The 27,866-nt window shown below is 39.1% G+C and overlaps 5 protein-coding genes across 5 annotated transcripts; 1 reads left to right on the plus strand and 4 right to left on the minus strand.

Annotated features, from left to right (window-relative positions):
- Positions 1 to 2,427: 2,427 nt before the first annotated feature.
- On the minus strand, positions 2,428 to 5,405 carry LOC121787494. The gene is made up of 3 exons (XM_042186228.1): positions 5,041 to 5,405; positions 3,423 to 4,681; positions 2,428 to 2,878 (listed from the first exon to the last, which is right to left on the minus strand). The coding sequence occupies exons 1-3, from the start codon at positions 5,356 to 5,358 to the stop codon at positions 2,683 to 2,685; spliced, it is 1,773 nt and encodes a 590-aa protein (XP_042042162.1). The 5' UTR covers positions 5,359 to 5,405; the 3' UTR covers positions 2,428 to 2,682.
- Positions 5,406 to 7,118: 1,713 nt separating this feature from the next.
- On the minus strand, positions 7,119 to 8,012 carry LOC121786621. Its single transcript, XM_042185258.1, has 3 exons — positions 7,879 to 8,012; positions 7,382 to 7,722; positions 7,119 to 7,288 (listed from the first exon to the last, which is right to left on the minus strand). Exons 1-3 carry the CDS (start codon positions 8,010 to 8,012, stop codon positions 7,119 to 7,121), a joined length of 645 nt encoding a protein of 214 aa, XP_042041192.1.
- Positions 8,013 to 9,167: 1,155 nt separating this feature from the next.
- LOC121786180 (thymidine kinase a-like) lies at positions 9,168 to 10,811 on the minus strand. The gene is made up of 4 exons (XM_042184748.1): positions 10,566 to 10,811; positions 10,261 to 10,405; positions 9,789 to 9,910; positions 9,168 to 9,683 (listed from the first exon to the last, which is right to left on the minus strand). Exons 1-4 carry the CDS (start codon positions 10,685 to 10,687, stop codon positions 9,419 to 9,421), a joined length of 654 nt encoding a protein of 217 aa, XP_042040682.1. The 5' UTR covers positions 10,688 to 10,811; the 3' UTR covers positions 9,168 to 9,418.
- Positions 10,812 to 13,757: 2,946 nt separating this feature from the next.
- LOC121787999 (protein disulfide isomerase-like 2-3) lies at positions 13,758 to 18,091 on the minus strand. The gene is made up of 9 exons (XM_042186852.1): positions 17,936 to 18,091; positions 17,305 to 17,463; positions 16,669 to 16,782; positions 16,104 to 16,261; positions 15,293 to 15,392; positions 14,745 to 14,921; positions 14,482 to 14,627; positions 14,243 to 14,389; positions 13,758 to 14,157 (listed from the first exon to the last, which is right to left on the minus strand). The coding sequence occupies exons 1-9, from the start codon at positions 18,056 to 18,058 to the stop codon at positions 13,983 to 13,985; spliced, it is 1,299 nt and encodes a 432-aa protein (XP_042042786.1). The 5' UTR covers positions 18,059 to 18,091; the 3' UTR covers positions 13,758 to 13,982.
- Positions 18,092 to 19,513: 1,422 nt separating this feature from the next.
- On the plus strand, positions 19,514 to 27,441 carry LOC121786401. Its single transcript, XM_042185031.1, has 5 exons — positions 19,514 to 19,703; positions 19,837 to 19,909; positions 20,107 to 20,171; positions 20,682 to 20,788; positions 26,992 to 27,441. The coding sequence occupies exons 1-5, from the start codon at positions 19,563 to 19,565 to the stop codon at positions 27,194 to 27,196; spliced, it is 591 nt and encodes a 196-aa protein (XP_042040965.1). The 5' UTR covers positions 19,514 to 19,562; the 3' UTR covers positions 27,197 to 27,441.
- The last annotated feature ends 425 nt before the right edge of the window (positions 27,442 to 27,866 follow it).

Raw genomic sequence — 27,866 nt, forward strand, 5'->3', positions numbered from 1 at the left:
CCTACAACAAAAAAATCAACCACCAATTGCAAAATAAAATTCCAGCTGAAATCGCTTAAACCCTTGTGGATACCTTAAATTCAGTGAAATCCAGATGAAAACCCGTAATTTCCAGATGCCGAACAGATGCCGAACCAGATTCCGAACAAAATATAATCGCCTATTATGTTAGAGAGGGAAATATGAAAGACGAAAATGAAACGGATAGGGAGGGAAAGGAGAAAGAAAATAGGAGAATGGAATTATGACGACTATACTGTTTGACAAGACAGCCCCTGCACATGCAGGCATAGGGAACAGGTGTAGTACGTAAAAGGTCTAAACTGCCCTTCAGCCCATTTGGGCATTTTCGTCCGAAAAATGGCAAAATATATACGTTTTGTGATTACATATTTTGTTAGATCCCTCTAGTGGGATTTTTAAAAGTTAGGGGCCTCTGCCGTTACACAGCGAAAAGTTAGGGCCATTTGGTGCAGTTCACTCTTTCTTTTTTAGAATCTTAGTGCTTGGCCTCTCAAAATGTCTACAGATTTTAAGTTTCTATGTGATATACGTACACGTTACGATACTGACTCGACATTTTTTCATTGAAAAAAAGTGAGTGAAATATAAAAAAGTCTCGACAATTGAGATTTCACTTTCATGGTGTGTGGAGAAATTTTTTTTCAAATATCTTTATAGACATTGATGTAATTTCTTTTGAGATAAATTCTTCTTATTTTGACTCTTATTCTTTCCTATGCTTTTTTCTACCTCAAGGGCAATGTCGTTTACATTTCTTTGTTTAAGATGTATGTTGATAAATTTGTTTTTAGTCCTAAAATTGGACTGTAAGTGGATAATGTTATTATAATATAGCTAAAATTTGGTACTCCCAATCGAAACTTATATTCTAATTGTAAGTATTGCAAATTGGAGCTCACGTACTATTAGAACACATGGTTTTTGGTTTGGTTCAATAACTAAAATACTGAATTAAATATAAAAAGTAAGAAAATAATTAAGTAATAAAAAGATCAGAAGGAATTCTAAAATAATAATTTCATCAACTTGTGCTTTAGTTATTTTAATTGTTTACTTTATTGTTCATCCGAGCTTTACTAGTATTTTTTTTGTGAGTTCATTCACAAGTCAATAACTTTATCAACTAATCTTGTTAATTATTCACAGCATATATCAACACTCATATCACTGAGTATTGTATTGACTCATAAAATAAATCAATCAAAAATTGCATCGATCAGCAATTCACATCAATAAATGTCACGGTCAATATATGCTCCGCAATAATTAAGCAAAATGAGTTCTGAATATTAAATACTCCCTCCGTTTCACAAGAATATACACTCTTTTCTTTTTAGTCCGTCGCACAAGAATATGCACTTTTCAATGTTAGAAACTTCTTTCACTCTAATGAGGTGTGGCTCATTCTCCAATAACAATATTTTATTTATTTATTCTCTCTACCTCTCTCTTATTTTCTCAATTTTGCATTAAAACTCGTGCCGAACCCAAAGTGCATATTCTTTGAGGACGGAGGGAGTAATAAAAATTACTAAATATGAGTCAATTACTTTCAATCTATAGGATTTTAAGAACATGCTAACAAAAACTAAATAAAATCTAGAGGAGGTAATCTTGCTCTGCTCAATATCTTTGGAATTTTCTGCTCTTTGTTTTTTTCTCCAAAAGGTGTCCCTACTCTAAGTGTATACAAAAGCTAGATAAATATATAATTCTTGGACAGGCTTTTTAGTCGAAGTAGGCATATTATAGTGTGGAGGAAGCTAGGAATCGAATCCTACATACATGGTGTATCTTTAACATGGAATATATTGGGCTTTAAAATGCAAAAAAAAAATACAAAAAACTGGGATTTTAAGTAAGTAAAGTCCAGCGGGTTCACAAGGCACGAACCCACTCACTATGTGCTGCCTCTGCGCAAATTTGTAAAATGACTATAATTTTCTTTACTTATATCTGGTTAAGACGTGTGAGATATTCACGCGAAACACTTTCAAAGAAAAAGCGCGACTGATTGGAATTCATCACTTTTATCCATTTTTCCTTCAAAACCGATTGATAGAAAGTTATACAACAGCATACTAAATCATGCTATATTCAACCAAATCAAATCAAGATAAGACTATGCGACAAAGGACAAACTAAGTAGAGACAACCCCCATTAACATCAGAATTACGAGGTGTCATCAAGTCTGCAATGCAATGCTTAAGATTTAATGCTCTGATGCCATTGTCCTCATTGATTATGTCTAATTTGTACAAATGGTGTTTGCTTGTGTCGAGAAATATGACAAGAAGCACTTGTTTTGCACGCACACAAGCAGCATATAGCATAAATTCAATTGACATATGAGAAACAAAATTCCACCTTTGGCTGCCTTTAAACATCAAATATGAAAGGGGTAAGTGAAGAACAAATGGATAGAAATGCTCATATTAGTACTACATACTCCTTCGCATATGTGACTGTTACACGACAACCACAACGGAGACTAATACAGAAGCTATAGAATCCAAACTCGCGATGAAAGGAATGGTATACGACGAGGTGGGACTCGATGATAAAAAACAGTCCCGGATAAAATAAAATGAAAAACATACGAGATGATGTACAAGTTGTGTAGATGCTCATGAGTTTGTGAACCACCTTGCATACTCTCAATCTTTTTGGATTCGGACAGGCTTATGGTCGTCTGAGTCGGATGGAATAGAAAGGTCTGTTTCAAGCATGAAAGAAAGATCGTGCATCTGGGACATCAATATCTTCACACCATCCTTCGAGGACTGTCCAGACGCATCTTCATTGCTTGCAGCTTGCACGGATTCAAGGGAAGGGGAGCTCATGTCGCCAAACCTACATCGTCACAAGGATACTACTTATGAAACGAGTTATAAGCACAGTGTAAATTTAGCTCCACATCTGCAAATTTTAGCACATGAAACCAATCTGAATGATTAAACATACCAAAAACTAAATTACTGCACAAAAAGTTAACTTCATTGTTTGAGATGACCTTAGTGAAACTGTCTCCACACTGGTTTTCTCAAACATAGTTAGCTGAGAAAGGAAAGGACAATATACTTTAGCATTTTAGTTGCTAATAAATCTTATATTCCTCCGGGGTTTGGGTGTCATTTTCATTTTTCGGATTCTAATACAGTTTGGGCCTAATTTCATTGCTTTTCTAGGACTGGTCCAGCTACCATACAAGTTCAGTGACAAATGTGCAAAGGTCGAGCAACAATAGCATCTAGCATTTTTCACATTGCACAGATACAATTAGGAGAGTAAAACATCGGTAATCATGTTGAGGAAATTCAGATTCGAATAGTTTATACCAAAGCAGGTTATTGAAAGATACGTGCAGGAATCTTGTATAAGCAGAGTACAAACTAACCAGATTGAAGTAGGATCATCTGACATAACAACATTGCCTGGTGCAGGAGCATTAGGTTGAGAGTAGCCGCTGAAATCTCCTCCAAAATCACCATCAAAGCTGAATAAATCTCTCTCTGGGGACTTTTTGTCGTCTTCAAACTTATTGTCAAAGCTGAATAAATCTCCATCTGAGGGCTTGTTGTCGAAGCTGAATAAATCACTATCTGAGGGCTTCTTGACATCTCCAAACATATTGTCAAAGCTGAATACATCTCTGTCAGAGGACTTGTTGTCACCTTCAAGCTTACTGTCAAAGCTGAACAAATCTCCCTCTGTGGGCTTATTTTCAGAACTCGAGACGTGATCATTCTGGGGAGGAGCTTGTAAGCTAGTAGAGCTAGCAAAATCGTTCCAGTCTTCAAATACATCCTCATCCGTTGCTGTAGGCTCCTCGCTCGTGGTCTTATTCTTAGTAACATCTGCATAGTTCGCTGGCGACTGGAAGTCCTGGAACATATCAAAATCAACACTGGTAGAAAGATCTTCCGAGAAGCCTGGTGTAGGGTCATTTCGAGGCTCAATCTTAGTACTGAAAGGATCATCAAATCCACCAGACAAATCGGGGAAACTTGACCCCAGATTATTCCACATATCATCCGAATTCCAGTCACCAACTGCTGTAGGAACGGATGCACTCTCATTTGGTTTCCCATCATTCGGATTTTCCCCAAGGCCATACACTGAATCGAGTTGAGCACCAAGATCAGCATTCGAACCCATGGATCTCTGAAAGGGCACTGGATCTTCAAATTTGATATCAAAACCTTCTGAGGAAGCTACAACATGCTCAGATGACATCTGACCACCAAGCTGATTTTCAGAATCGGGGAACTGAAAATCCGCCTCCCATCCAGAAAGAGCTCTGCTAGTCTTCTGCTCGGAAGAGCTGACAGCCGGCTTGGATGAATGGACATTTTGAAACAAATCTTGATTGCCAAGAGCTGCAGCATCTTCTGAATTGTCAGCCTCAACCCATTTAGGCTCAGATGGTTGGTCGGTAGGCGTATCAGAGATGCCATTACTCTTAGATATCAAGAAGAATTTATCCGGAGCTACTCCAGTCAAAACCAAAGGTTTATCGGAGGAGCTATTCACTCCGTTCACATTTTCAGCTGGACACACTATCTTGAAGTCTAAGAATGCAGACAATGGAGTTGAATCTTTAGGCGAGCTCTGAACTTTACCTTGGTTAACTTTACTGGTTGGATCAACCATTTCCTGCAAGATACGAGTTATCGAATCACTATTGAGATAGCAATTAAAACAACAGAAGCTACAGCTGTTGTTTTTTTCTCACTCTTCTTGGATTAATCACCATAAATTTAGACAAGCAGCAATCAATTAATCTGTCTGAGTTCTACAAATCCCAATTATGGAAACCCTAAGCATCCAGCTCAATCCATCATGATCCTACTATTTCAATTCGAAATACAAACACATCAAATTGGAATCATAAATCGATTTCTATAATCAGATAACTCAAATTCTCCCAAACAATAATCAATCAGCGAGATTCAAGCAGCGATTTCGCACTGCAACGTAAAATTTAGCAATTAGATTCATCGAATCAACCATACCGATCCATCGAGGTGGAGCGAGCGGAGCAGCCACTGGTAGCCAACGGTGGAGGTGAAGCGGATGGGATCCGGAACGGCGTCGTAATGGGGGCCGATGCCGCAGTACAAGCAGACAATAGACTCCGATCCTCTAAGCAGCAAGGCTTTACAGCTCCGGCAGCGGCGTTCCGTCGGCGAAGCGTCGGCGGCGGCTATTGTGGCCGAGAGAGACGGGAGAGCGGGCAGTGTAGGATCCGACGGGTCGTAATCGGGCAGCCCCGCCGCTGAACGCGCACGGATCTGGACTTGTCGGATCAATTCAAACGGAATTTGGGGCATTTTCGCTTTTCAAAAATTACTCACACTACCTCTGCTCTGTCCTTCTATTTCAGTGATTCTATTTTTTTGTTAATGATAAATTAAGTGTTTCAACGGTTAAAACTACGAAACATCCCCCAACACCCACAACAACTCTTCCACAGCCAAAAAATACTTTTCAAGCCCAATGGGGGATAATTACATGTTTCATACAAAATATTTTATCTTTATTTCAATTTAGTATAAAAAGTATTAAGTTTACATATTTCATACAAAAAGTTTACTTAGTGTTCCAAAATAATACATTCCGTTAAGTCATTACTAACACCGTTACTTCCAATTACATCATACATACAAAAAGTTTCATCAATGTTTCAAATTTGTACAAAAAGTTTAATTTAAAACTTTTCATTAATTATTTCAAACACAGTTATTTTTATTACTCACAAAAATGAAATACACATAGAAAAAAAATCACAACTCTTCACCATCAAATTAGCGAATTGCATTTTATTGTCGAAGATTCCTCATGTAACAATGGAGAATACATGCAACTAAAAAGATATTGAATCTTTTTTGTAAAAATAAAATATCGACTTATTGACTGTTTGAAGCTCAAATTAGCCATTTTGTAAAGATGAAATATGGACTTATTTTATACTGTGTTCTATAAATAATACAATAAAAAAAAGAGTATATTGCTGGAAGAATTGATTTTTTAGAGTGATTAATTGTATTAAATCTCTAATTATTCTTTTATTATGATGATAAGTTGGACAAAGTATAAACTAACTAACGGTGTTTAAAATATTTAACGGAATGTATTAATTTAAAACACTAATGTAACTTTTTTATAAAATATGTAAACTTAATACTTTTTGTACTAAATTGAAACAAAGGTAAAACATCTTGTACGAAACATATAATTACCCCGCCCAATGGACAACCCCGCCACAACCACAAATCATATTATTTAATCAATTGTTGATATATTTTAATTAGACCAGAATAAAAATTATCGGATGAAAATAATTAGGAGAAAAAATGTATCTAATTTAAAAAAATTATTACAACCAAATCTTCATTGTATTATAAATATTGGAAAATTATACAACGAAAATTAGCTAAAAACACTAAACACAACACTATCGTCGTGGCTATCACGATGTGCCCGCTCCCCTACGTGCCCAGAGCTCTTCCACCATATCGGCCTGGAGTGCCAGATGTTCTCCTTCCCTATGCATATCGGTGAACGCTTGGAGCAAGTATTCATTACTACGCGGTACACCCATTTGCAGGGGCGCGGTGGCAACACCATGACTTGAACTAGCACCGCTGTCCGATCCCTAACGCTCTGCAGCCGAGCCTTCATCATCTATTATCATGTTATGTAATATGATACATGCATACTCCCCCCGTCCCATGTTACTCGCACTTTTCATTTTAGGCCATAAATTTGGGATTTATTTTTTAGTATAATTAAATTAAAATTTTAAGTGTAATGAGACATCAATTAATAAATGAGCTCTTAACTTAAACTAACATATTAATTAAATGCATTAATTCTAACTTAAAGTTTGTGACGAACCGAAAAGCAACAGTGCAAGTAACATGAGACGGAGGGAGTACATGATATCAGCGACATCGTTTTGGTGCCAAACTCGTGTCGGGCACCATATAATGCCCAATCACGCTTTTAGCACACCAAAAGCTCGCTCAACATTTTTCCTCGCACCCTCTTGACGTTGCTTGAAGTAGGCTTTCTTCGGACCAACTGGATGTCAGATCGTCTTCACAAATACGGGCCATCGAGGGTATATCCCATCTGCCAAATAGTAGCCCATGTTGTACTGCTTGCCGTTGGCCACGAAGCGGATTTCCGGGCCCTCACCACGGCACTGCTCATTGATGAGGGGCGACGACTGCAGAACGTTGATATCGTTGTTAGACCCTGCAACACAAAAATACGCATGTCAGATCCGCAACCGGTAGTCAGCCACAGCTTCAAGGATCATCGACGGGTGTTTGCTTTTGAAGCCAGTACTGAACTGCCATTTCCACACTACCGGGCAGTTCCTCCATTCCCATTGCATGCAATCAATGTTGCCCATCATCCCTGGAAAGTTGTGCACAGTCCCATGCATATCCAGCAGTATCTGGCAGTCTTGTACGGTTGGTTTTCGAAGATACTCCGAACCGAAGATGGCCCTGATGTCCCTACAAAACTGCCTCAGAACCTCCAGGCTAGTCGTCTCACCCATATTCAGGTATTCGTCGAACATGTCAGTCAGTCCGGCATAGGCCAACTGCCTAATTGCAGCGGTGCACTTCTGCAATGTCGACAGTCCGATCCAGTGGCTGGCATCCCGTCGGAGGGTGAAGCACCTATACCGCCCAGCTAATGAAGTCGTTATATGGAGGAAGAGTCGCTGCGACATTCTGAAGCACCGACGAAAAACCTTTGGCGGATAACGGGAGTTTTCGGCAAATTAGTTGTCCATTAGCCGCTGGTTAGCCCCGGCATGGTCATGTCGGATAAACCGCCGATGATGAATCGTACGAGGGACCTCCGCCGCCACCGCACTCTCCACATCCTCCTGGACTTCCCATTCAACCTCTTCAACCACCTCATTAAACGCCTCATCCAACATGCGTTGATACTCGTCGTCAACCATTTTATGAGAGAGGGTTTGAATAAAATTTTAGATTTGAGTTTGGAATGGAATGGAAAAAAATCAATTTAGGTACAGAGATGAAAATATGGATGTGAAATTGTAGTATAGAAGTGGAGGTGTGAATAAAAATGAGAAAATGGGTATATTTAAAGAAAAATTAAGAGAAAAAAAATCCCGCGCCACGGCGGTCGGCTACTGCAGTGGTCCGCTACACCGGCCGCTGTTAAACCGCCCCTTCCTTGCCGCGTTTGCGGCGCCTAGACCATCTCCCCGCCCCTTCCTTGCCGCGACACAGCACATCCAGCAGTGGTCGCCGCCGGCTGCCGCCGTGGCGGAGCCATTGTGGACACTCTTAGAAGTACTACCTTCGTCCTATAGTTGGTCGCTTCGCAAGATTGTATTTCGAGATTAAATATATACTCCCTCAGTCCCATAAAAATATGTGCACTTTTCATTTTCTTCTGTCACACAAAAATATATGCATTCTATTTTTGGAAAGTTATATCAATTTAATAATGTAGATCCCACTATCTACTAACTGTACTTTAACTATCATTTTCCTCATCTCTCTTACTTTAACATATCATTCTTCTCATCTCTCTTACTTTACCAATTTTATCTTAATTCTCGTGTCATCTCATCCGCCCATATTTTTATGGAAGGGAGTAATATATTTGGTTCATGAAATTGAATCTCACAACTCAATCCAAAATGAATAATCATTTATGTGATAATTAGTCATAGCCAATCCCCAACTAAAATAATCTTATAACTTAATCCTTGATTATATCTTGGTATTATTTTATCTAGCAAACCGAACACCATCTAATAGAAGACATATTTTATTTTAGCAAGGTTTTTAAAAATGCAAAGAAAAATAGTTAAATGGAATATGTCTACTTATATACTCCCTCCGTCCCAATAAATATGAAACAATTGGTTTCCAACATAAGTTTTTATACAGCTTTTTTGTGAGTTAATGGTGTTGTTTCTATTTTAGAAAATGTTTCATTTTTAATAGAACAACTCAAAAAGAGAAATGTTTCATTTTGAATGAGATAGACAACATATATTAGTTTTATAAGTAATAAAATGTGGGTGAAATAAGTTGATGGATTGTGAAAATATAACTCATTGTTCAGAAATAGACGAAAATGGCGAAACATTACTCTTATTATAGGAGAGTGGAGCATACAATAAGTGAAATAATACTAACCTCGAATCTTCCATTACAAATGAGTTCACAACATTTTCATGAGAACTCGATGATGAAGATTCAAGGCATAGTTTAAGAAGTGAACGAGTTTAAACATATGCTACTAAAACTATACATCACTAACAACACAGCCATAGATAGATATACTAAACAGCACAAACCAACACTTTCCTCAACTTGTGCAGTTGTTTCAACAATCAAGCAATTCTTCAACCGCGGCAGCACCAAACTTGCTTCCTGATGCAGCTTCCACAGAAGCACTGCGTTGCTCATTGCCATAGTGCAGGCGACAGACGGGCATGTAAACATCAGCACCACCAATGAGCTCAGTTTGCAGCTCGCCCGTCTTCCTCAGAGTGAAGAAAGCACGCTTGCCACAGAGCTCGCACCGTGCAGTAAGCTTCGTGACAGTATCAGCAAGTGGGATGATATCGAGCACTGATCCAAAACTCCTCCTATTGGGATGATAACATGTGATTTAGATCAAGAATCATCTATTCACAAACAGAACAAACTAGCATGGCATAATGTAACTACTATAGATTGCACATTTCAACTACCTCAAGTAATCACCATCAAGGCCAGCAACTACAACAGTTTTCCCATCAAGATCAGCCACCTCACAGCAGAACTCGTACAGGTCACCGAAAAATTGAGCTTCATCAATGCCTATCACATCCACCTGCTCGAATGAATCAAGCAAATTAGCTCAAATGATGATGTTTAAAGAAACCATCAAAAGGCATACTGCAAAACAGTAGTATATGGCAAAACAATGCATAATTTAATCAGCAAACATAACAAACTCTAATTCTGGCTTGATCCCTAATTCATTTTCTTACTTAGGGTTTCTTTTCATCTGGCAACAAACAGAGCAAAAACAACAAAATGAAATCAAGCATGGAAATTATCAGGCAATTTTGATATGAATTCAAATTCAACAAATATGAAGGGCGCATGGTGAATAAAGTAAACAAATACACGGTACAAAAGGCATCAAATTAACGTATGAAAATCATGAATATGAATTACTTTTTCATACGCCTTGGCGCCAATTTTGAGCTTGAACGACAAGAGATCCGGCAGCGGCCAACAAGGGAACTTGGTGCCATCGTGCGTCACGACTGCATCCACCGCGTATCGAGTATCCTTACTCGACTTTATCATCGCCACAGTCCTGCAAATCGATCCACCAAAAAAATTTCTAAGTCAATTCGATTCACAAACAGCAATCATTAAATCAGATCGGATCTCAATTCCACGCCAAAATCAAACTCTTGCATACTGCAAATTTGCGTAATTTCAAAATAAAATTGAATCAGAAGACTCGTGAATACCTGCCGGAATCAGACTCCGCCGTGATGCGACGGAGGAGAGCGGTTGATTTACCGGCGAACATAGGTCCGACGATGACGTGGACCTCGCCGGGGCGGCGGTAGGGGGCAGCGGGGGGTGCCATGATCAGGATCGGGATTGAAGAGGGAAGTGTAGAGTAGTGGAGGAGTGGTTGTGTAAACGTTGAAAGTGGTGGATTTTTCTGAATTTTCAACTCGAATTATATAGTTGACGATTGAAGGTTGAATTTTTAGGGTTGGAACCAAAAAAGGGTGATAAATTTGAAACGAAAATCGAAATTTGAGAGGGAAATTTGAATCGAAGATGGAAGCGTGCAGTGTACATCTCCGAACCGCGCCTACCTCAATTTGAATCGTACTTGACAAGATTTGAATTTTTTTATTAAAATTTTGAATTATTAATCACTTTGATTAGTTTCCAATTTTCAACTGAAATAATTTTTGAAATTAATGTTTAGTAGATCAAATTTCTAATATACTCATATACCAATCAATGCAGTGTGAATAATTATATGAGCATTAGTATAATTCTTTAGAGGCCGTGGAGCTATAATAAGGATAAATATTGTGGGATACTTTTACGAGCTTTTCCTAAATTATTCCCTTTACTATACTCAGTTTAAATATATTAAATTGAGTTTGACACTATTCTCTCGTTAATTAATTAACGCGTCTCGTTGCAGTCTCTATCTTGTCTCTGAGAGACGAGACGGCAGCGAGACAACGTTGTGGGCTCCGTCTCGTCCCCATCCCGTCCCATAACTCGTCGCGGAGAGACACTTGGCGAGCTGTCTCTCCACGCGCGTTGGCGATGTGGCGAGCTGCGGTTCGTCCGTGACGCCCACTCGCCGACCAGCGAGTGGGCGTCGTTTATTTCCGTTGAAAATGTATTTTTTATTGTTTTTTTTTAAATTCGGAAAAAAATGGGAAAATAAAAAAATCCCAAAATTATACTAGTCGTTTTTTACAAATTTTTTAATTTTTTTTAATTTTTTTAAGCCCTCAATCACTTCTATAAATATCAAATCATTCCCACAAATTAATCCACAAAAAAACTCTCTATTCTCACTCAAACACTCTTAAACACTCTACATTATTCTTCATCTCGAAACATTATTCTTCTCCCAAATTTAATCCATTCATGAATCCATTTGAACAAATGCGTCGAATAATGGAAGAATCGCTAGCAGAAGATCGACGTCGGGAGAAGGAGGAAGCCGCGGCGCCTCAAAGGCGATCCCGGACATACATCCATGGTAACCGGGAGGAAGCCGCTGCAAGGTCGGTACGCGACTACATTGGTGACAACTCAGTATGGGGAGAGACCTACCTCCGTCGCCGTTTCCGCATGCGGAAACGGCTATTTATGCACATCGCAAATACATTGGCAGCCCGGGAAGAGTTCTTCCAAGAAGTGTTCGACGCAGTTGGCCGTCCCAGTCACACGACGCTGCAGAAATGTACTGCAGCAATCCGTCAGCTTGCCACTAGACACACGGCGGATGTGTTAGACGAATACCTGCACATTGGGAAAGCACTGGGAGAATGTGTTTGATAAACTTCTGCAAAGGCTTCCGGGCAGCCTTCACCGACGAATTTCTCCGGAAGGCAAGCACGGCAGATTGTCAGTTTCTGCTCCGACTTCACGAAGAAGTGCACGGATTCCCCGGGATGCTTGGCAGCGTCGATTGCATGCATTAGCAATGGAAGAATTGCCCTGTGGCGTGGAGGGGGTCATACACGAGTGGCCACAAAGGCACCCACCCCATCGTTATACTCGAGGCCGTTGCCGACTACCGGCTATGGATTTGGCATGCGTATTTCGGGGTCCCTGGATCGAACAACGACGCCAACGTGCTCAACCAATCCGACATCTTCACCGAAGTTTTGAATGGTAAAGCGCCGGCCATTAACTTCATCGCTAACAACCGACAGTATAAAATGGGGTAATATCTTGCCGACGGCATCTATCTGAAGTGGCCATCCTTCGTGAAGACGTTCAACAGGCTGGTGAACGAAAAACATGCTCTTTTTGCGCAGAAGCAAGAGGATGCTCGCAAGGATGTAGAGAGAGCGTCTGGGGTTCTCCAAGCTCGCTTCAACATTATCAAAGCCCCGACTCGTACGTGGTTTATGGAGAATATGGTCGACATCATGTATACGTGCATAATCTCGCACAACATGATTGTCGCCGACGAAGGACCTGGGGCGGGAAATTGGTTCGACCCTGAAACCCCGGGAAGCTCTACCGCAAGTAGTCCGTCTCGCAGTGGAGTGCATCCGTCTATGCAAGATCGGTTGTCTGTTCGGGCAAGGACACGTGATTCTACCGCCCACGCCCAACTCCAGGAGGATCTAATGGAGCACATTTGGGTTAAATTTGGCAACCAGTAGACGCACATGATCGCCATTAGACAACTCTTTCTTCTGCTTCTTTGAGTTTTGATATTTTTAATTTAGAGAGAGTGAGCGGAAGATTTTAAATTATGTATTTTTTATTTTTTTAGGATTTTATTAATGTGGTTTTTTATTTTTTTAGAATTTTAAGTTGTAATTTTATTTTATTTAATGAAGTATGTTTTTATTAATTGAATTTGTTGGAAATAAAAATAAAAAATGAAATTGAATGAATAGTTAAGGGATGAGATGGTTAAAAGATGGAGGGTTGCAGGTGCTGTCTCTTAGTTAAGAGATGGGATGAAAAGTACAGTGGGGCACATAAATAATGAATAGATGAGACGGTTAAGAGACAGCGTTGCGGATGACCTTCAAGGATCTTGTATAGTAGTATCTCGTAGGAGCAATAACATATAAGTATAAATTTTTATTTTATCTTTAGCTTTATTTGGGTAGTGTTTTAATAGTATCAACGATTTAAAGTAGATTTATCCGCCAATATTTGTTTTTTATGTCATGATTGTGAAAATCCTTATATTACAAAATAACTAAACCGACAATTATAATATATTTAATTTAATAAACTGGTCTAGTCCTGGTGAAGATGTAAATTCTCCTGACCATAGTTGGTGGCCTGATTCTTTGTAAAATGAATTACTACTACTGAATTATTACGAAGATAAGTAGATATATTATGCGGGCATGTAATAATAATAGTATTAATAATGAAATAATAATAATAATTATAATAACAATAAAATACACTTTCACCAGATCTGGTTAATATATGTCGCATACTTGATATTCAATATATTTAGTTCAGAAAAATCAGTTTTCAGTTTATGAACTCGCAATCATACGTGTAAACAATTTAAATTTCAACAAACGACGTAGATCACCTTTAAACATTCATTTATCAACCAATAACACTACTCTGTAACATCAAAACTGTTTTCTAATTAAGAGAATTCTTGTTTCTCTCAGAAGCTTAAAAGAATTGAACTAAAGCTCATCTTTGCTGGCAGTGTCCTCTCCCATGAGTTCTTCGAGCGAGAACTCGTCTTCCTCGATTATCTCACCGTCTTTGCCGTCCCACGGTTGGGTCTTCACGAGCTCCGGGTCAACGGCCAGTGGCAGAGTGCCCTTCCCGCCTCGTCCGGCTTCTTTGACAAACTCTCTGAGAAAGCAAATGGGGTTTCACTTCGTTTGCAGTGCCAAATGAAGCGAGAAAACAGAGAAACAGAGTGAAGAGAAGAGCTCACGATATCTGGGCACGTTCAAATGCGCTCTTGAGTGGGGCATAGGCTCTCTTCTTCAAGTTGAGTGCCACTAGAGCAGGATAACCATAGCCTCCGACTCCAACGTGCTGCTCAAGATTGGGCTGCTTCCCCGCAGCAGCCCAGAGAAAACTGTGGCATTTGACAAACTCGAGTCAATCGTGTGAGAGATTAAAGTTAGTTCAAAACTCAGAATATGAGATTTTATAGAGCTTTTGTGTTGCCTGTAGGGACTCTTTCTGAACTTCTCTGCAACCGATAGCATAATCTCAAGGTATCTGTTTCGACCCTCCGCCTTCGAGTCCAATATGTCAGGGAGGAAGCCTACGAAGCAGATGGCAGCTGAGCCACACTTCTCTTCCATAACGTCCTATACGAATATACAACATCATTCCAGTTTCAGAGATCACAATTTGAATGAATCGCCCTAGGAAAGTTAGATTGGGGGTTAGGGGTGGGGGAGACGAGAAGGGATGACGGATCATACTGGGCAAGTCAATTCAGTCACTTCAGGAGGAGCAGCATTTGCTTCCAGCTGTCCCAGAGCGAAAGATTCAATTGCCGATGCAGTTCTTGCACCTTCATATGGAATGGGGCTGTCTTTGTCGGCTCCAAACACCATGATAGTGGGAAAACCTTGGACATTATACCTGCTCATCAAAGACTGGCAGGGCTGACTGGTTAGAAATGGGAAAAGACCTCCATCTTGTATTAATAGCAAGAAAGATAGGATCGAGCTACAACATTTATATCAGTAGGTTACCATGCAAGATATCTTCTTATGAAAAATACATGAATGTATGCATATGCAATTCCTAGTACAGTCTGAAAAGTGATACTGATCTCTATGGCATACAACATGAGACATCATTCATGCGTGCCAAGCATTGCTAAAACTAGACTGTGAATATTTGCAGATATAGTTATACTTAATGGGGACTAGAGAGTGAAGTATAGCACTGAACTTATGCTCGCTCTGTAGAATAAAACATTGAGATAACCGGAGTGACCAGTTCTTAATGGCAGGTGGCTTACCTTATCTGCATCACAGTCAACATGGCCCAACTTCACCTGACCCTTGAGACTGTTAGCTACCTTCTTCCACTCAGGAGCAAGCTTCTTGCAGTGACCACACCTTCACAACAGCAAATTGAATGACAATCAAATATTTAAACAACAGCAAATTGAATGAGAAACAAATATTTGAAAAACAAAATCACATAATAGCTAAATTAAACATCACGATATTATTATATCAGAGGAAGTGTTGATTTCAATCTAATTAATTAGTTGGCCACCTTTGATTTTATATTGTACAGAGAATCCCTTTGCTTAGACGAACTAAATTCGACCTTGATCGAACAATTAACATCAATTTTGATTTTTGACAATAAGTCACTTGCAATTATCTATACTCCCACCACCCTTCTTCATGGCTGCACCACAACCGAAACTATATTTTATAAAATCACATAATCTCAAAGCCTGTTTTGATGGTGACCAGCACTGCATTAAATATCATTATCTGTCTCAAGATTTCCCACCCAGCTTCCACTTCCTCTGTCAACCTGTCCCAGTAGTCTACAAATCTCAAGCTAATTTTCTTCAGAATATGCTCCACCAATCAATATTCCTGATCAATCTCATTCCCATATACAGACCCCATTCTCTCCCTAACCTCAGCAGCCCCCTACCATGCCAAAAGTAAGACTTTGTACCTCCATCCCAACCACTATTCAGTACTTCATAGACTATCATGCAGAAATGCAGGATAAAATCCACACAAAGTCACAGGTTTAACCTATAAGGATTTACACAAAAAGTACATTTGGAAAGCACAACTCACCAAGGAGCAAAGAACTCCACGACCCATAGTTCCTTGCTTTTGAGTACCAATTCATCAAAGTTGTGTGAGTTCAGTTCCACTGATGCACTTGGTTCTGATTTCTGGCTTGATCCTCCTCCTGATTTCCCATCCAGACGTTCTTTCAGGAGTGTTTTGACCTTATGGAAAGAAAACAAAAGCAAAGAAAATTTTAGTTATCCCTGCTCAACAATAATGACTCGGTGAAGAGTCAGAGATAGTGCAAAGTTACTAAGAACTTTATGGAACTTGACTTGTTACATTGACTAAATGGTTACCCAAACAAATAAGTACGCGCAAATGTATAGAATAATGTTTCATCAGAAGGATGGTAACCAATTCTTATTGCAGACATCTGACTATAACTTTTTCAGTAAGGACGTAAGAACCATTTCACTTTCAGATGACCCTTAAAACATGATTGCCAATCAAGGATGTAGGTGGTGATAATCAAGACAAAAGCAATGCACACAGTCACAAACAAGCATATGAATAGACACTAGAGAAAAAGGAAAAGGAGAAGCAATAAATTTAAGGCTTAATTCACCTGTTTCAAAGCAAATTCAACAATAGGCTTGGCATCTCTAGCTCCTTGATAATCTGCAGGGGGTTTTCCTGGTGCAAAGACCTTGATGGTAGGAAATCCTTTAATCCCATATTCCTACATAACACAAGGGACCAAAGAATTTTAAAATAATGGACAAATAAAGCCTTGTCTATGTGAGCAATAAAACACATCTTTGAATCTTAAATAAATAGAATGCTTCCTTTCATGGGAAATTATTTTAAAGGAAAGATTGAATAAAAAGTGGTGATCAAATTTCAAACTCCATTTTATACCCATTAAGTCACATACAGAAAGTCAAGGAGTTGATTAAACTCCTGTTGGCTTCAGATCTATGAGCAACCTTGCAGCATATTCACCATTCTTTAATGTCAGTCAAAAAACCACACAATACTTCCACGAAAACATCTCTAAATGCTCTTAGTCCACAAAGCGATCAATCAATAGATTACACGCAACCAAGAATGCAACATGTTATGGAATAAGCATTAGTACTATCTATATCAGGTTGATACTAATGAAGTGGAGATAGCACAGTGGAAGTTCTTCATAAAATCGAGCTCAATAAATGAACAAATGAGATATGGAATGTCACCAAATTGTTTGACAAATAAATACCTGAGCTAGTGACTGGTGAGCATCGGCATCTAAAGCTGCCACGGTTGCCACACCTTTCAAGACAGTAGCCGCCTTCTCCCACGCGGGTGTCAGGGCTTTACAATGACCACACCATGGTGCGAAAAACTCAACCAAAACTATACCATTCGAATTGAGTACCTGCGCGAGACAAATAAACAGAACATCAGAAATACTACGCCACCAATTAAGGCTCCATATGAAAATAATATAGCAGTCAAGCATTAAAGTTACTATCAATTTTATCTCAGCCAGCAACGAATTTACAAAACCAAGGCAAGCTGTCCACCTTCTCAATGTAGTTGAAAACTTAATCAACTCCAACCAATCACACACTCACAACATGAATCAAAGGCTAAAAAAATCAGCATTGTGATCTAAGTAAAGACCACTCGTTTCCACATCAATGCCAAGAAAATCTACCAATTCGCAAATTACAATATCTGAACTTCAGCCAGATCAACATAGCTGGCGTATAAAGTGTTTAATCTAAACGAATCGATTTTCAACAAAACAAACAGGGCGAATGAGCTGAAACAGTCTTTAATAAACGTTACACCTAAAAATAGAGGAAATAACTCAGAAACGGATAAATTGAAGCAAATTCGCGTACCTTGGACTTGAAATTGTTAGGGTTTAGCTGAACAACGGGGGAAGAAGGTCCGTACAGTGCATAAACGCCGAGATTCCGGACCAATGAGAGAAGGAGAAGTGCGATCAACGGCGATTTCTCCATTGTTTGGATTTCTTTTTCACACTTTCGAATTGGCAAAGATTTGGTTTTTCGCGGAGTAAAAAAACCCGCTGCTACTTGCGCTACGTAGCTTGGCCAATGGAAGAGTTCCACGTCATCTTGATAATTTTATTTTGTTGAATATTGTCTTAAACATGTTAGATGGGGTTTGGTTTCCAAAATAAAATAAATATTAAGATAATATAAGATTGAGTCGTGAGATTATTTTAATCATATAAGGTAACATATGACTAATTATCCAATGTCTATCCATTTAGCGTTGAGTTATGAGATTGAATCTCATGAACCAAACACATTACATATTTAATTCAGCATACAATCTTGCAAACCGAACATTTCCTTAATATAACTAAATATGATTTTATCTTGTAGCAAAAGCATATAGTAAAATATTTTGGATGAAATATAAGTTAGAATCCAAATAATTCTACCTTTGTTAATAGTGAACATTACAAATTTAGAGTGAGAAAAAAATGCTAAAAGTATAGTTAGTAAATAGTAAGATTTATTTTAGTAAAGAGATAAATTTATCGTATAATGAGAATAATTTTGGTGAATAACCCAAATTGTAAATACAAAACGTTTTCATCTGGCAACGAAAAATAGTTCTCATTATTGATGACACGAGTTTTAATGAATAATAATTGATAAAAATGCGAAAGAAAAAGAAAAAAATAATAATTGAAGTATAAGAAAGAAAATAATTGTTGATGGGATAATTACATTTGTATACAATAGTGTACAACTTCCTTAGGATTGTGATCAATATAGAACCATTCTTAAACGTAGAACCATTCTTAAACGTAGAACAAATGCCAAACGGAGGTCGTTAGATCTTTTAATCCAATGGTGTTGATTTGCACAGCAACTTCCCATTACAACCAAAACTATTATTAATGGGTGAATGCAGAGAAGTGAAAAAATAAAGCATGCATGGACTCTTCTTCGTTTCATTCATTCTTCCATCAACATGTGAGTTTTTTCACATGTTGAGTCCGGAATGTCGTGAAAACATAGTCTAATATGTATGATTTTTAATCTTGACCGTCATTTTTTCCTCATCCAATGAATAAAATATGTAGAGTTCTAGGTTCTACACTTAAGAATGGTTCTATCTTTAACGCAACCCCAACTTCCTTATCCTTGATTATATGTTCCACATTTCTTATTTGGAATACCCCTAATTTATTGACCTTATTATGAAACAAATTTGTAAAAACATTATTTAGCCACCTGTTAATAATTTTTAAAAATTTGTGTTGATCAAAGTAAGAGATTATCATTCGTGGGGGGAAATTATACATTTTTGAATTTAATCACAAAAATATTTATCAAAAACTCAAAATGATAAGAGGAGGCCAAATAATAATTTTCTAAAAGTAAAGGGTGAAAAATGTGATTTGCATAAAATTAACCACTAATCTGCGTTAGAATTTCCAGTGTCTGGAGTGTCTCAAGAGGATTTTATAGAAAGCAAGGTTTTAGAATGAGAGGAGGATTTTATAGAAGTATGCCGCGATTGAGGGCGTCGGGCTCCTCGATTATGAACTCTATCGCAGCATCTCAGCTCAGAAGAAAAGCTATGGATTCAATGTCTTCTGCTCAGGTCACTTATTCTACCATAAAGGTGAATGCAAAGATTCCTCTTTTTTATGCGTTTGCTGATAAAAATTTGGTTTTTATGCATGGAATGAAAGTTGGATTATTTTAGGGGATTTTATTTTTGTTGATGTTTGATTTTGGGGGTTTTGATGTTTCAGGATTTATTTGAGAGGCATAAAGTGGTATTTACAGTCTCCACTTCCATTGCATCAGTTGTTACAGCTTGGGCAGGTATGCTTCTCCCCTTATCTTTCACACATAACACACACATATACATAGAGAGAGAGAGGGGGGGAGAGAGATTATATGATTTGAGCATTAATATGTGGGGTGGTTACTGGTTAGAAAATATGAAGATGATGATTATGTAGTTTGAGTTTCTTTTAGCTTGTTGGATTTGCTCAACAATGATGTGGATGTTGATATAGGTTATTCTTTACGCCAGCTGCATCAGTCGAGAGTCGAGCAAAAGCTTGAATCAATTGAGAAAGCTGTAAGCATTTTCAGTTTTGTTTTAATCCACCTTTTGTTGACATATGTTTAGTATGTGATTCTGTGTTTCAAATATTTGAAGTTTCTATTGCTTTGGATGTGAGTTTAGAGATGAGAGAATTTTAGAATGATTCGTATCATTCTAAAGCATGATGATGGATGTCCTTTTTTTTCCTCCCGATAATCTTGTTGTGTTGGTAATCTTACCTTGTGTGATTGAAAAAATCTTAAAATTTACATTGGATTTACCTCGATGTCAGAGCTCCTAGCTTATGGATTCTTGAAGTAACTACACCAACGATTTTTTCTCAGAGCTCCATATTAGGATCGTAGTCCCATTATTCATGATGTTTAAATCATTAGTATAATGTTTGTTTTTGGTCCGATTGTAAGTCCAAATACAATAGGCCATTTCGGCTTCGTCTTTACTTTCTTGTACTCAAATGTACTACTTGCCCCCCGTCCCCTTTTTTATTCATACTGATATGAGATTATGGTTTTTATTTGTCAGATGAAATACAATTATCAGATGGAAGATCCCGAGTTGAGGAAACTAGTCTCAGGATCTGTTAGTTTGCCCGCTTGTCTTGCAACTGCTGGAACTGGTTTGATTATAGGGTCAGTGAAAACATATTTCTATTTATGTTACCTTTGATTTACAGTCTTTATTTGACATGTGAAGAAGAACAATAAGTTCTGATTCTCAATGACATTATTAGCAATGCATAGGGTTAGTTGCATCTATAACACAAACTAGCTTACCGTTTCCTCTGTGAAAGTGTGTCCGTGCAAACTACTGATTTGATCGAGTGTTGGAGCCGAGCTGCAGCTCAAAGAAGAGATCAAGAAATGAAGCTCGGCTTTGAGCTAGCTCGGCTAGAAAGGAGTTCGGCTAGAAAGGAGTTCGGCTAGAAAGGAGTTCGGTGAAAGGAGTTCGGTAAGCTCGGCTTACCGAGCTGGAACTAGCCTGGAACTAGCCGAGAAGAAGAAGGCAGAAGAAGGAAGCTCGGCTTTGAGCTGGAACTAGCCGAGAAGGAAGAGTTCGGTTTTGAGCCGAGTAGCGGTTATAACTAACTTTGGGAAATAGAGTTAGTTGGATTTTATTTCTTGATTGCATCTTGTATAAATAGCTCGATAGAGCTCAGTAGTGAAGTAGCAGAATTACACCATATACACACACACCCAGAGAGATTAATTCTCAAGATAGCGAGCGGTTGTGAGCGGTAGAGTGTGAGTGTGAGTTCATTGTAATTGTAAAGAGTTCATCAATAAGATTCCGGTCATCTTCTCCGTGGACGTAGGTGGTTTATCACCGAACCACGTTATATCGTTTGCGTGCTTTATTTTCTCGATTACGTGTGTGAGATCAGCGGCAACGCAACCCAACAGGTGGCGCCGTCTGTGGGAATTTCCCAAAGGAGTTCTTGATTGCTTTCTGGGATAGTTAGGGTCCAAGAATTCCGGTACTTGAGCTGATCTTGGCGATTGCCCACCGTCTGTTTGAGAAATGTCTACAGCTAAGTTTGAGGTGGAGAAGTTCACCGGGAAAAATGACTTTGGGCTGTGGAGGTTGAAGATAAAGGCCATCTTGATGCAGCAGGGCCTATGGAATATCTTGAAGAATGAAGTCGATGCCGAGAAAGAAGCGGAGGTCGATGAAAAAGAGAAAGGAAAGCTTCAGGATATGCAGTATAGAGCCTACAGCACCCTAATCTTGAATTTGTCAGATAGGGTTCTGAGGGAAGTCTCCAAAGAGGAGACAGCTGCGGGAGTATGGACAAAACTTGAGTCATTGTACATGACCAAGTCCATTACAAATCGTTTACACCTGAAGCAGAAGCTCCTTGCATTCAGATTCTCAGATGCGAGAGGAATTACAGAGCAACTTGAAGAATTTGGTAAGTGTGTAGATGATTTGGAAAATATCGATGAAATGATCAAGGATGAAGATAAAGCCTTGATGCTGCTGAATTCGCTTCCTAAGAGTTTTGAACACTTCAAGGATGCGGTGTTACTTGGAAGAGAGTCCAAGGTTACATATGAAGAAATTCATTCTGCTCTGAAAATGAAGGAATCGCATAAGAATGATTATTCCACTTCTACTAGACAAAATGATCCAGTGGCTGAGAGTCTTTTCTTGAAGAAGGGTCAGAACAAGAAAGTTTTCAACAAGAAGAAACAAAACAAAGATAAGGCTGAGGGAGAGAGGGAGACTAGAAGCTGCTACTATTGCAGAAAGCCGGGTCACTTGAAGAAGGCATGTTTTGCTTGGAAAAGGAAGCAAGAACAAGCGATCAATGCAGGTTCAAATACTGCAGATCTTGCTCAGGAAGTGGAGGCCAATGAGGCCTTGAATATACTCTCAGGGGCAAGAATTGAAGAATGTTGGATCATGGACTCGGGTTGCTCCTTTCATATATGCTCCCACAGATCCTGGTTTCAAAAGTTGACAGCACACACAGGATCAGTAATGTTGGGGAATGATCAGACATGTGATGTTAGAGGGATTGGAGAAATCAAGCTGAAGGTGAGTGATGGTAGTGTAAAAACTCTCACAGAAGTGAGGTTCATACCTCAGATCAAGAGAAACTTGATTTCTTTAGGGCTGCTGGAGTCCAAGGGCTACAGGTTTGAGTCCAGTAACGGAGTGCTCAGGGTGACAAAGGGTCCCAGAATAGTCATGGAGGCCAAAAGAAAGAATAGCCTGTATTACTTGGTGGGTGAAACCGTGATCAATGCAGCAAATGTTACTCAGTCAGAGAGCCTGGATCTGTGGCATGCTAGACTTGGGCATGTGGGGGAAAAAGGCATCAAGGAGCTTGCTAAGCTGGGTGTAATGAGGCTGGGGACATCAGAGAGGCTCAACAAATGTGAGTCTTGTATTCTTGGAAAGGCAAAAAGGCTACCATTCTCTGGTGGAAAGCACACTACAACAGCTCCCTTTGTATATGCTCACAGTGACTTATGGGGGCCTTCTCCAGCAGAATCCATAGGTGGAGGTAAGTATTTCATATCTATTATAGATGACTATTCAAGAAAGGTATGGGTTTACATCCTCAAAGAGAAGTCTCAAGCATTTGAGAGGTTTAGAGAATGGCATACTAGATATGAAAATGAGAAAGGGTCAGTGCTGAAGTACTTAAGAACTGATAATGGGATGGAGTTCTTATCTACTGAGTTTGATAGCTTCTGTAAAATGAAAGGGATAAGAAGGCATAGGACCGTGCCAAGGAACCCTCAACAGAACGGGCTGGCAGAGAGGATGAACAGGACGTTGCTAGAAAGAGTGAGATGCATGTTGTTCTACTCTGGAATGCCAAAGAAATTTTGGGCAGAGGCTGTTTCTACTGCAGCTGATCTGATTAACAAATGCCCCTCTTCATCAATTTCTAATGAGACTCCTGATCAGAGATGGTATGGAACTTTGGGAGACTACTCAGGCTTGAAGATTTTTGGGTGTGCGGCTTATGCACATATCAAGCAGAATAAGTTGGAACCAAGAGCAAGAAAATGTGTGATGTTGGGATACCAAGATGGAGTGAAGGGGTATAGGTTATGGAATATGGATGAAGGGGGTCAGAATATCATTGTGAGTAGAGATGTAGTGTTCGATGAAGGAGAAATGCCATTCAAGAAAAGTAGAGCACCCCCTGGTGGTGACAGTAGCTCTAGCATTCAAGAGTTTGAGTTTGATGAGGATGTTGAAATCTCTGAACACCAAGAAGAAGGTGGAGCTTCCAGTTCTCAGTCAGATGAAAACACAAGAGGTGGAGATCCATCAAATCAAGGAAACAGAAGAAATCCAAGAAGGAATGCAGGCTTGCCCAGCAGGTTTTCAGATTATGATATGAGCTTCTTTGCTCTTTGTGTAGCAGAGGTGCTCATGTTCTCAGAGCCTTCAACCTATGAAGAAGCCATAAAATGCAAAGAAAGTCAGAAGTGGATCAGAGCCATGGAAGAAGAAATAGAGTCCTTGTTGAGAAATGGGACTTGGATTTTGGTGAATGACCCAGGGACTCAGAAACTCATAAGTTGCAAGTGGCTATTTAAGAAGAAGGTTGAAGTTGGGGAAGTTGAAAGCATACGTTTTAAGGCAAGGTTGGTAGCTAGAGGATTCACACAAGTAGAAGGTATTGACTACACTGAGGTGTTCTCTCCAGTGGTAAAACACACCTCCATTCGGATCTTATTGGCCTTGACAGCTCATTTTGATTGGGAGCTGCATCAACTCGATGTAAAAACAACTTTTTTACATGGGGATCTAGAGGAGACGATCTATATGATGCAGCCTAAGGGTTTTGAAAGGCCTGGAGAAGAAAAGAAGGTTTGCTTACTTAAGAAAAGCCTATACGGGCTCAAGCAGAGCAGTAGGCAGTGGAACAAGAAGTTCCATGAGCAAATGGAGCTGATGGAGTTTGAGAGATCCAGCTTTGATAGCTGTGTATATGTCAAGAGAAGTGGAGATTTGATAATAGCCTACCTGTTACTGTATGTAGATGATATTCTACTAGCTGGATCAAGCTTGAGTGAATTGCAGATTGTAAAAGATGAGCTTAAACAAAAGTTTGAGATGAAGGATCTTGGGGAGGCAAAACGAATCCTAGGCATGGACATTGTCAGAAATAGGAAGAAGAAGGAACTGAGGCTTGTGCAAGCTGAGTACATCAAGAAAGTGATAAGGAAATATCAGGTGACAAATGCAAAGGCAGTCTCTACTCCATTAGCAGGCCATTTTAAGTTGAGCAAAGAACAGGCGCCTAAAACCGATGAAATCAGAAGGGAAATGAGTGCGATACCATATGCGAATATAGTGGGAAGCATAATGTACTTGATGATATGTACAAGGCCGGATGTGGCTCATGCTATAAGCGTGGCTAGCAGGTACATGGCTGATCCGGGTAGAGAACACTGGATGGCTCTGAAATGGATCTTGAAATATTTGGGAGGATCTGTTATGATTGGTTTGAGATTTGGTGGAAAAGCATGGTCTGAGAAAGATGAGATTCTTGTAGGCTACTGTGATTCTGATTATGCGGCCAACTTGGATAATAGGAAGTCCCAAAGCGGCTACATATTCACTTTGTTTGGTACAGCCATTAGTTGGAAGTCGAATCTACAACCGGTGGTCGCATTGTCCACAACTGAGGCAGAATATATTGCACTAACAGAGGCCGCAAAGGAGGGAAAATGGCTACAAGGAATCTTACAAGATCTGGGGATAGAGCTGGGAGCAGTAATGATTAATTGTGACAGCAATTCAGCCATATGCTTAGCCAAGCACCAAATGTTCCATGAGAGATCTAAACATATCGATGTAAGGAGGCACTTCATCAGAGACGAAATTCAGAGTGGGAAGATCAATGTGGTGAAGGTTCCCACTGAAGAAAATGCCTCAGACATGTTAACCAAGTCACTACCAACTTTGAAGTTCAAGCATTGCTTGAAGTTGGTGGAAATTGTGGAATGTTGAAGTATGGAACAGGATTGAGAAGGGAATCTAGATATTGATGGAGTTTTGCAAGGACAAGGTGGAGATTTGTGAAAGTGTGTCTGTGCAAACTACTGATTTGATCGAGTGTTGGAGCCGAGCTGCAGCTCAAAGAAGAGATCAAGAAATGAAGCTCGACTTTGAGCTAGCTCGGCTAGAAAGGAGTTCGGCTAGAAAGGAGTTCGGTGAAAGGAGTTCGGTAAGCTCGGCTTACCGAGCTGGAACTAGCCTGGAACTAGCCGAGAAGAAGAAGGCAGAAGAAGGAAGCTCGGCTTTGAGCTGGAACTAGCCGAGAAGGAAGAGTTCGGTTTTGAGCCGAGTAGCGGTTATAACTAACTTTGGGAAATAGAGTTAGTTGGATTTTATTTCTTGATTGCATCTTGTATAAATAGCTCGATAGAGCTCAGTAGTGAAGTAGCAGAATTACACCATATACACACACACCCAGAGAGATTAATTCTCAAGATAGCGAGCGGTTGTGAGCGGTAGAGTGTGAGTGTGAGTTCATTGTAATTGTAAAGAGTTCATCAATAAGATTCCGGTCATCTTCTCCGTGGACGTAGGTGGTTTATCACCGAACCACGTTATATCGTTTGCGTGCTTTATTTTCTCGATTACGTGTGTGAGATCAGCGGCAACGCAACCCAACATCCTCAAGTCTAATTAGCAGACAAAGCCTGTGCCACACTGGTTTGGCCAGGCCGGAAAATGGTTGTGTTACAAATTGCATAAATTATAAAGGTCGTATTTTTGGTGCAACAATTTAGTAACAATGATGTAAAGTTGTAAACCTGAAAATGTGGTGATCATAGATGCAGATAACACCAACCTAAACAAAGTAAGTAGCATAGCAGATGGCCCATGAACTGCTCGAAAATCTTTTGCATCATTAAATCATGAAGAGAACAATGCATCTCTCATTTAAATTTCCATTCATCGGTTTTCCTCTTTTGTTATATTAAATTTGGAGATGTTCCACAGCTGATGCTTCATGGCGTGTTGTTTTGCTTGGTTCAGTGATACGTCGCTATAGTAATTGTATGCGCTTTTAGTACATAGAAGAATAGTGCTGAAACAGCGTTCTTTCACTTAGTATAAAAAGGTGTGAGCTATGAATTTTCGTAGCTGATTCATTCATTCTGTTTAGGGTGTGTTCTCTTGATAGAAAGAGAGAGAAAACAATATATTTTCACTATCTTTGCACTCTTTCAACATGTTATGGAGGGTGGATAGTTATCTCCAGACAGTATGCAAAAAAATGAGGGCACCTTAGTGAAATGAATACAGATTTTCTCTCGTCTTCTCTCTTAATATGCTATGTCTAACGATGCAGGTTAGGTTTGGGTTGGCGAGGTGGAGTGAGGTATGCAAACCGGAGGTTCCAGAGGGAACAGATGAAGCTGCTCGGGCAGCTGAAGCCAGGAAGATGGCCGTTGAAGTTATTCAAAAGGCCAATTTTGAGACGAAGACTTCAAGAAAATGCTGATAAGATGTCAGAGCCTGTAGAGAAGGATGCATTAGCTCAACATTCTAACTGATCAAAGCCGAACAGCTGAAGCCCTTTTTTCTATTTACCTATGTTATTTGTAAAAAATCCTATGAGAATTTTGCCCTTCAATAGTAAATCATAATATATCAATTTTGCTCTTCATTTTTTTGTAATTTAACTTTATTATCCTTCAACTTTCTTGTGTTTAAAATATACGGATTACTACATATGAAAAAAATTAACTAGTAATAATTTGTCGTCTATGTGCATCAGTATTGAGAATTGAGGTCCTTATTGTATCTCTCTTTGACCTTTAGTCTGATATTATTTAAATTTTGTAGATTATTGTAGTATACTTAGCTTGTAAATTTGTAACTATTTGATTTTTAATTTGTTTTTGTAACATATCATGTGAGTTTTTGCTGGTGTAAAACATACTAGTAGTACTAGTTAGTTAGACTATTCTGTCCGTAGGGAAAGTTTATGCTAAAAAGTTGTGCATATATTGTAAATATACAGATATAAACTTGTTTTTTTCAGTTATTAGAAAATTAAAATTTGGAAAGCAACAAAATCTAAAAAAAAAAGTAAGCACAGATTCACGATTGACATAATCGTGTGAAGGTATAAGGATATTTACAACATTTACTATGCTAATCCCAATTCGACGTGAGTTGTTCACCAAGCAATGAATTAGTATTGTAACAGAGATCCCATTG

The sequence above is a fragment of the Salvia splendens genome, chromosome 22, assembly GCF_004379255.2.
Source record: "Salvia splendens isolate huo1 chromosome 22, SspV2, whole genome shotgun sequence".
Classification (NCBI taxonomy): Eukaryota; Viridiplantae; Streptophyta; class Magnoliopsida; order Lamiales; family Lamiaceae; genus Salvia; species Salvia splendens.

Coding starts and splice junctions, on each gene's coding strand:
- LOC121787494 (XM_042186228.1), bottom strand. CDS start 5,358: ATGCCCCAAATTCCGTTTGAATTGATCCGACAAGTCCAGATCCGTGCG. Junction 4,682..5,040: donor CGCTCCACCTCGATGGATCG/GTATGGTTGATT, acceptor CGTATCTTGCAG/GAAATGGTTGATCCAACCAG. Junction 2,879..3,422: donor GATGATCCTACTTCAATCTG/GTTAGTTTGTAC, acceptor GTGACGATGTAG/GTTTGGCGACATGAGCTCCC.
- LOC121786621 (XM_042185258.1), bottom strand. CDS start 8,012: ATGGTTGACGACGAGTATCAACGCATGTTGGATGAGGCGTTTAATGAG. Junction 7,723..7,878: donor CGTACGATTCATCATCGGCG/GTTTATCCGACA, acceptor TGGGCGGTATAG/GTGCTTCACCCTCCGACGGG. Junction 7,289..7,381: donor AGTGTGGAAATGGCAGTTCA/GTACTGGCTTCA, acceptor TTTGTGTTGCAG/GGTCTAACAACGATATCAAC.
- LOC121786180 (XM_042184748.1), bottom strand. CDS start 10,687: ATGGCACCCCCCGCTGCCCCCTACCGCCGCCCCGGCGAGGTCCACGTC. Junction 10,406..10,565: donor GCGGAGTCTGATTCCGGCAG/GTATTCACGAGT, acceptor ATCGATTTGCAG/GACTGTGGCGATGATAAAGT. Junction 9,684..9,788: donor CTTGATGGTGATTACTTGAG/GTAGTTGAAATG, acceptor TCATCCCAATAG/GAGGAGTTTTGGATCAGTGC.
- LOC121787999 (XM_042186852.1), bottom strand. CDS start 18,058: ATGGAGAAATCGCCGTTGATCGCACTTCTCCTTCTCTCATTGGTCCGG. Junction 16,783..17,304: donor CTCACCAGTCACTAGCTCAG/GTATTTATTTGT, acceptor TGTGTTATGTAG/GAATATGGGATTAAAGGATT. Junction 14,390..14,481: donor TTCAGAAAGAGTCCCTACAG/GCAACACAAAAG, acceptor CAAATGCCACAG/TTTTCTCTGGGCTGCTGCGG.
- LOC121786401 (XM_042185031.1), top strand. CDS start 19,563: ATGAGAGGAGGATTTTATAGAAGTATGCCGCGATTGAGGGCGTCGGGC. Junction 19,704..19,836: donor TCACTTATTCTACCATAAAG/GTGAATGCAAAG, acceptor TTGATGTTTCAG/GATTTATTTGAGAGGCATAA. Junction 20,172..20,681: donor TTGAATCAATTGAGAAAGCT/GTAAGCATTTTC, acceptor TTTATTTGTCAG/ATGAAATACAATTATCAGAT.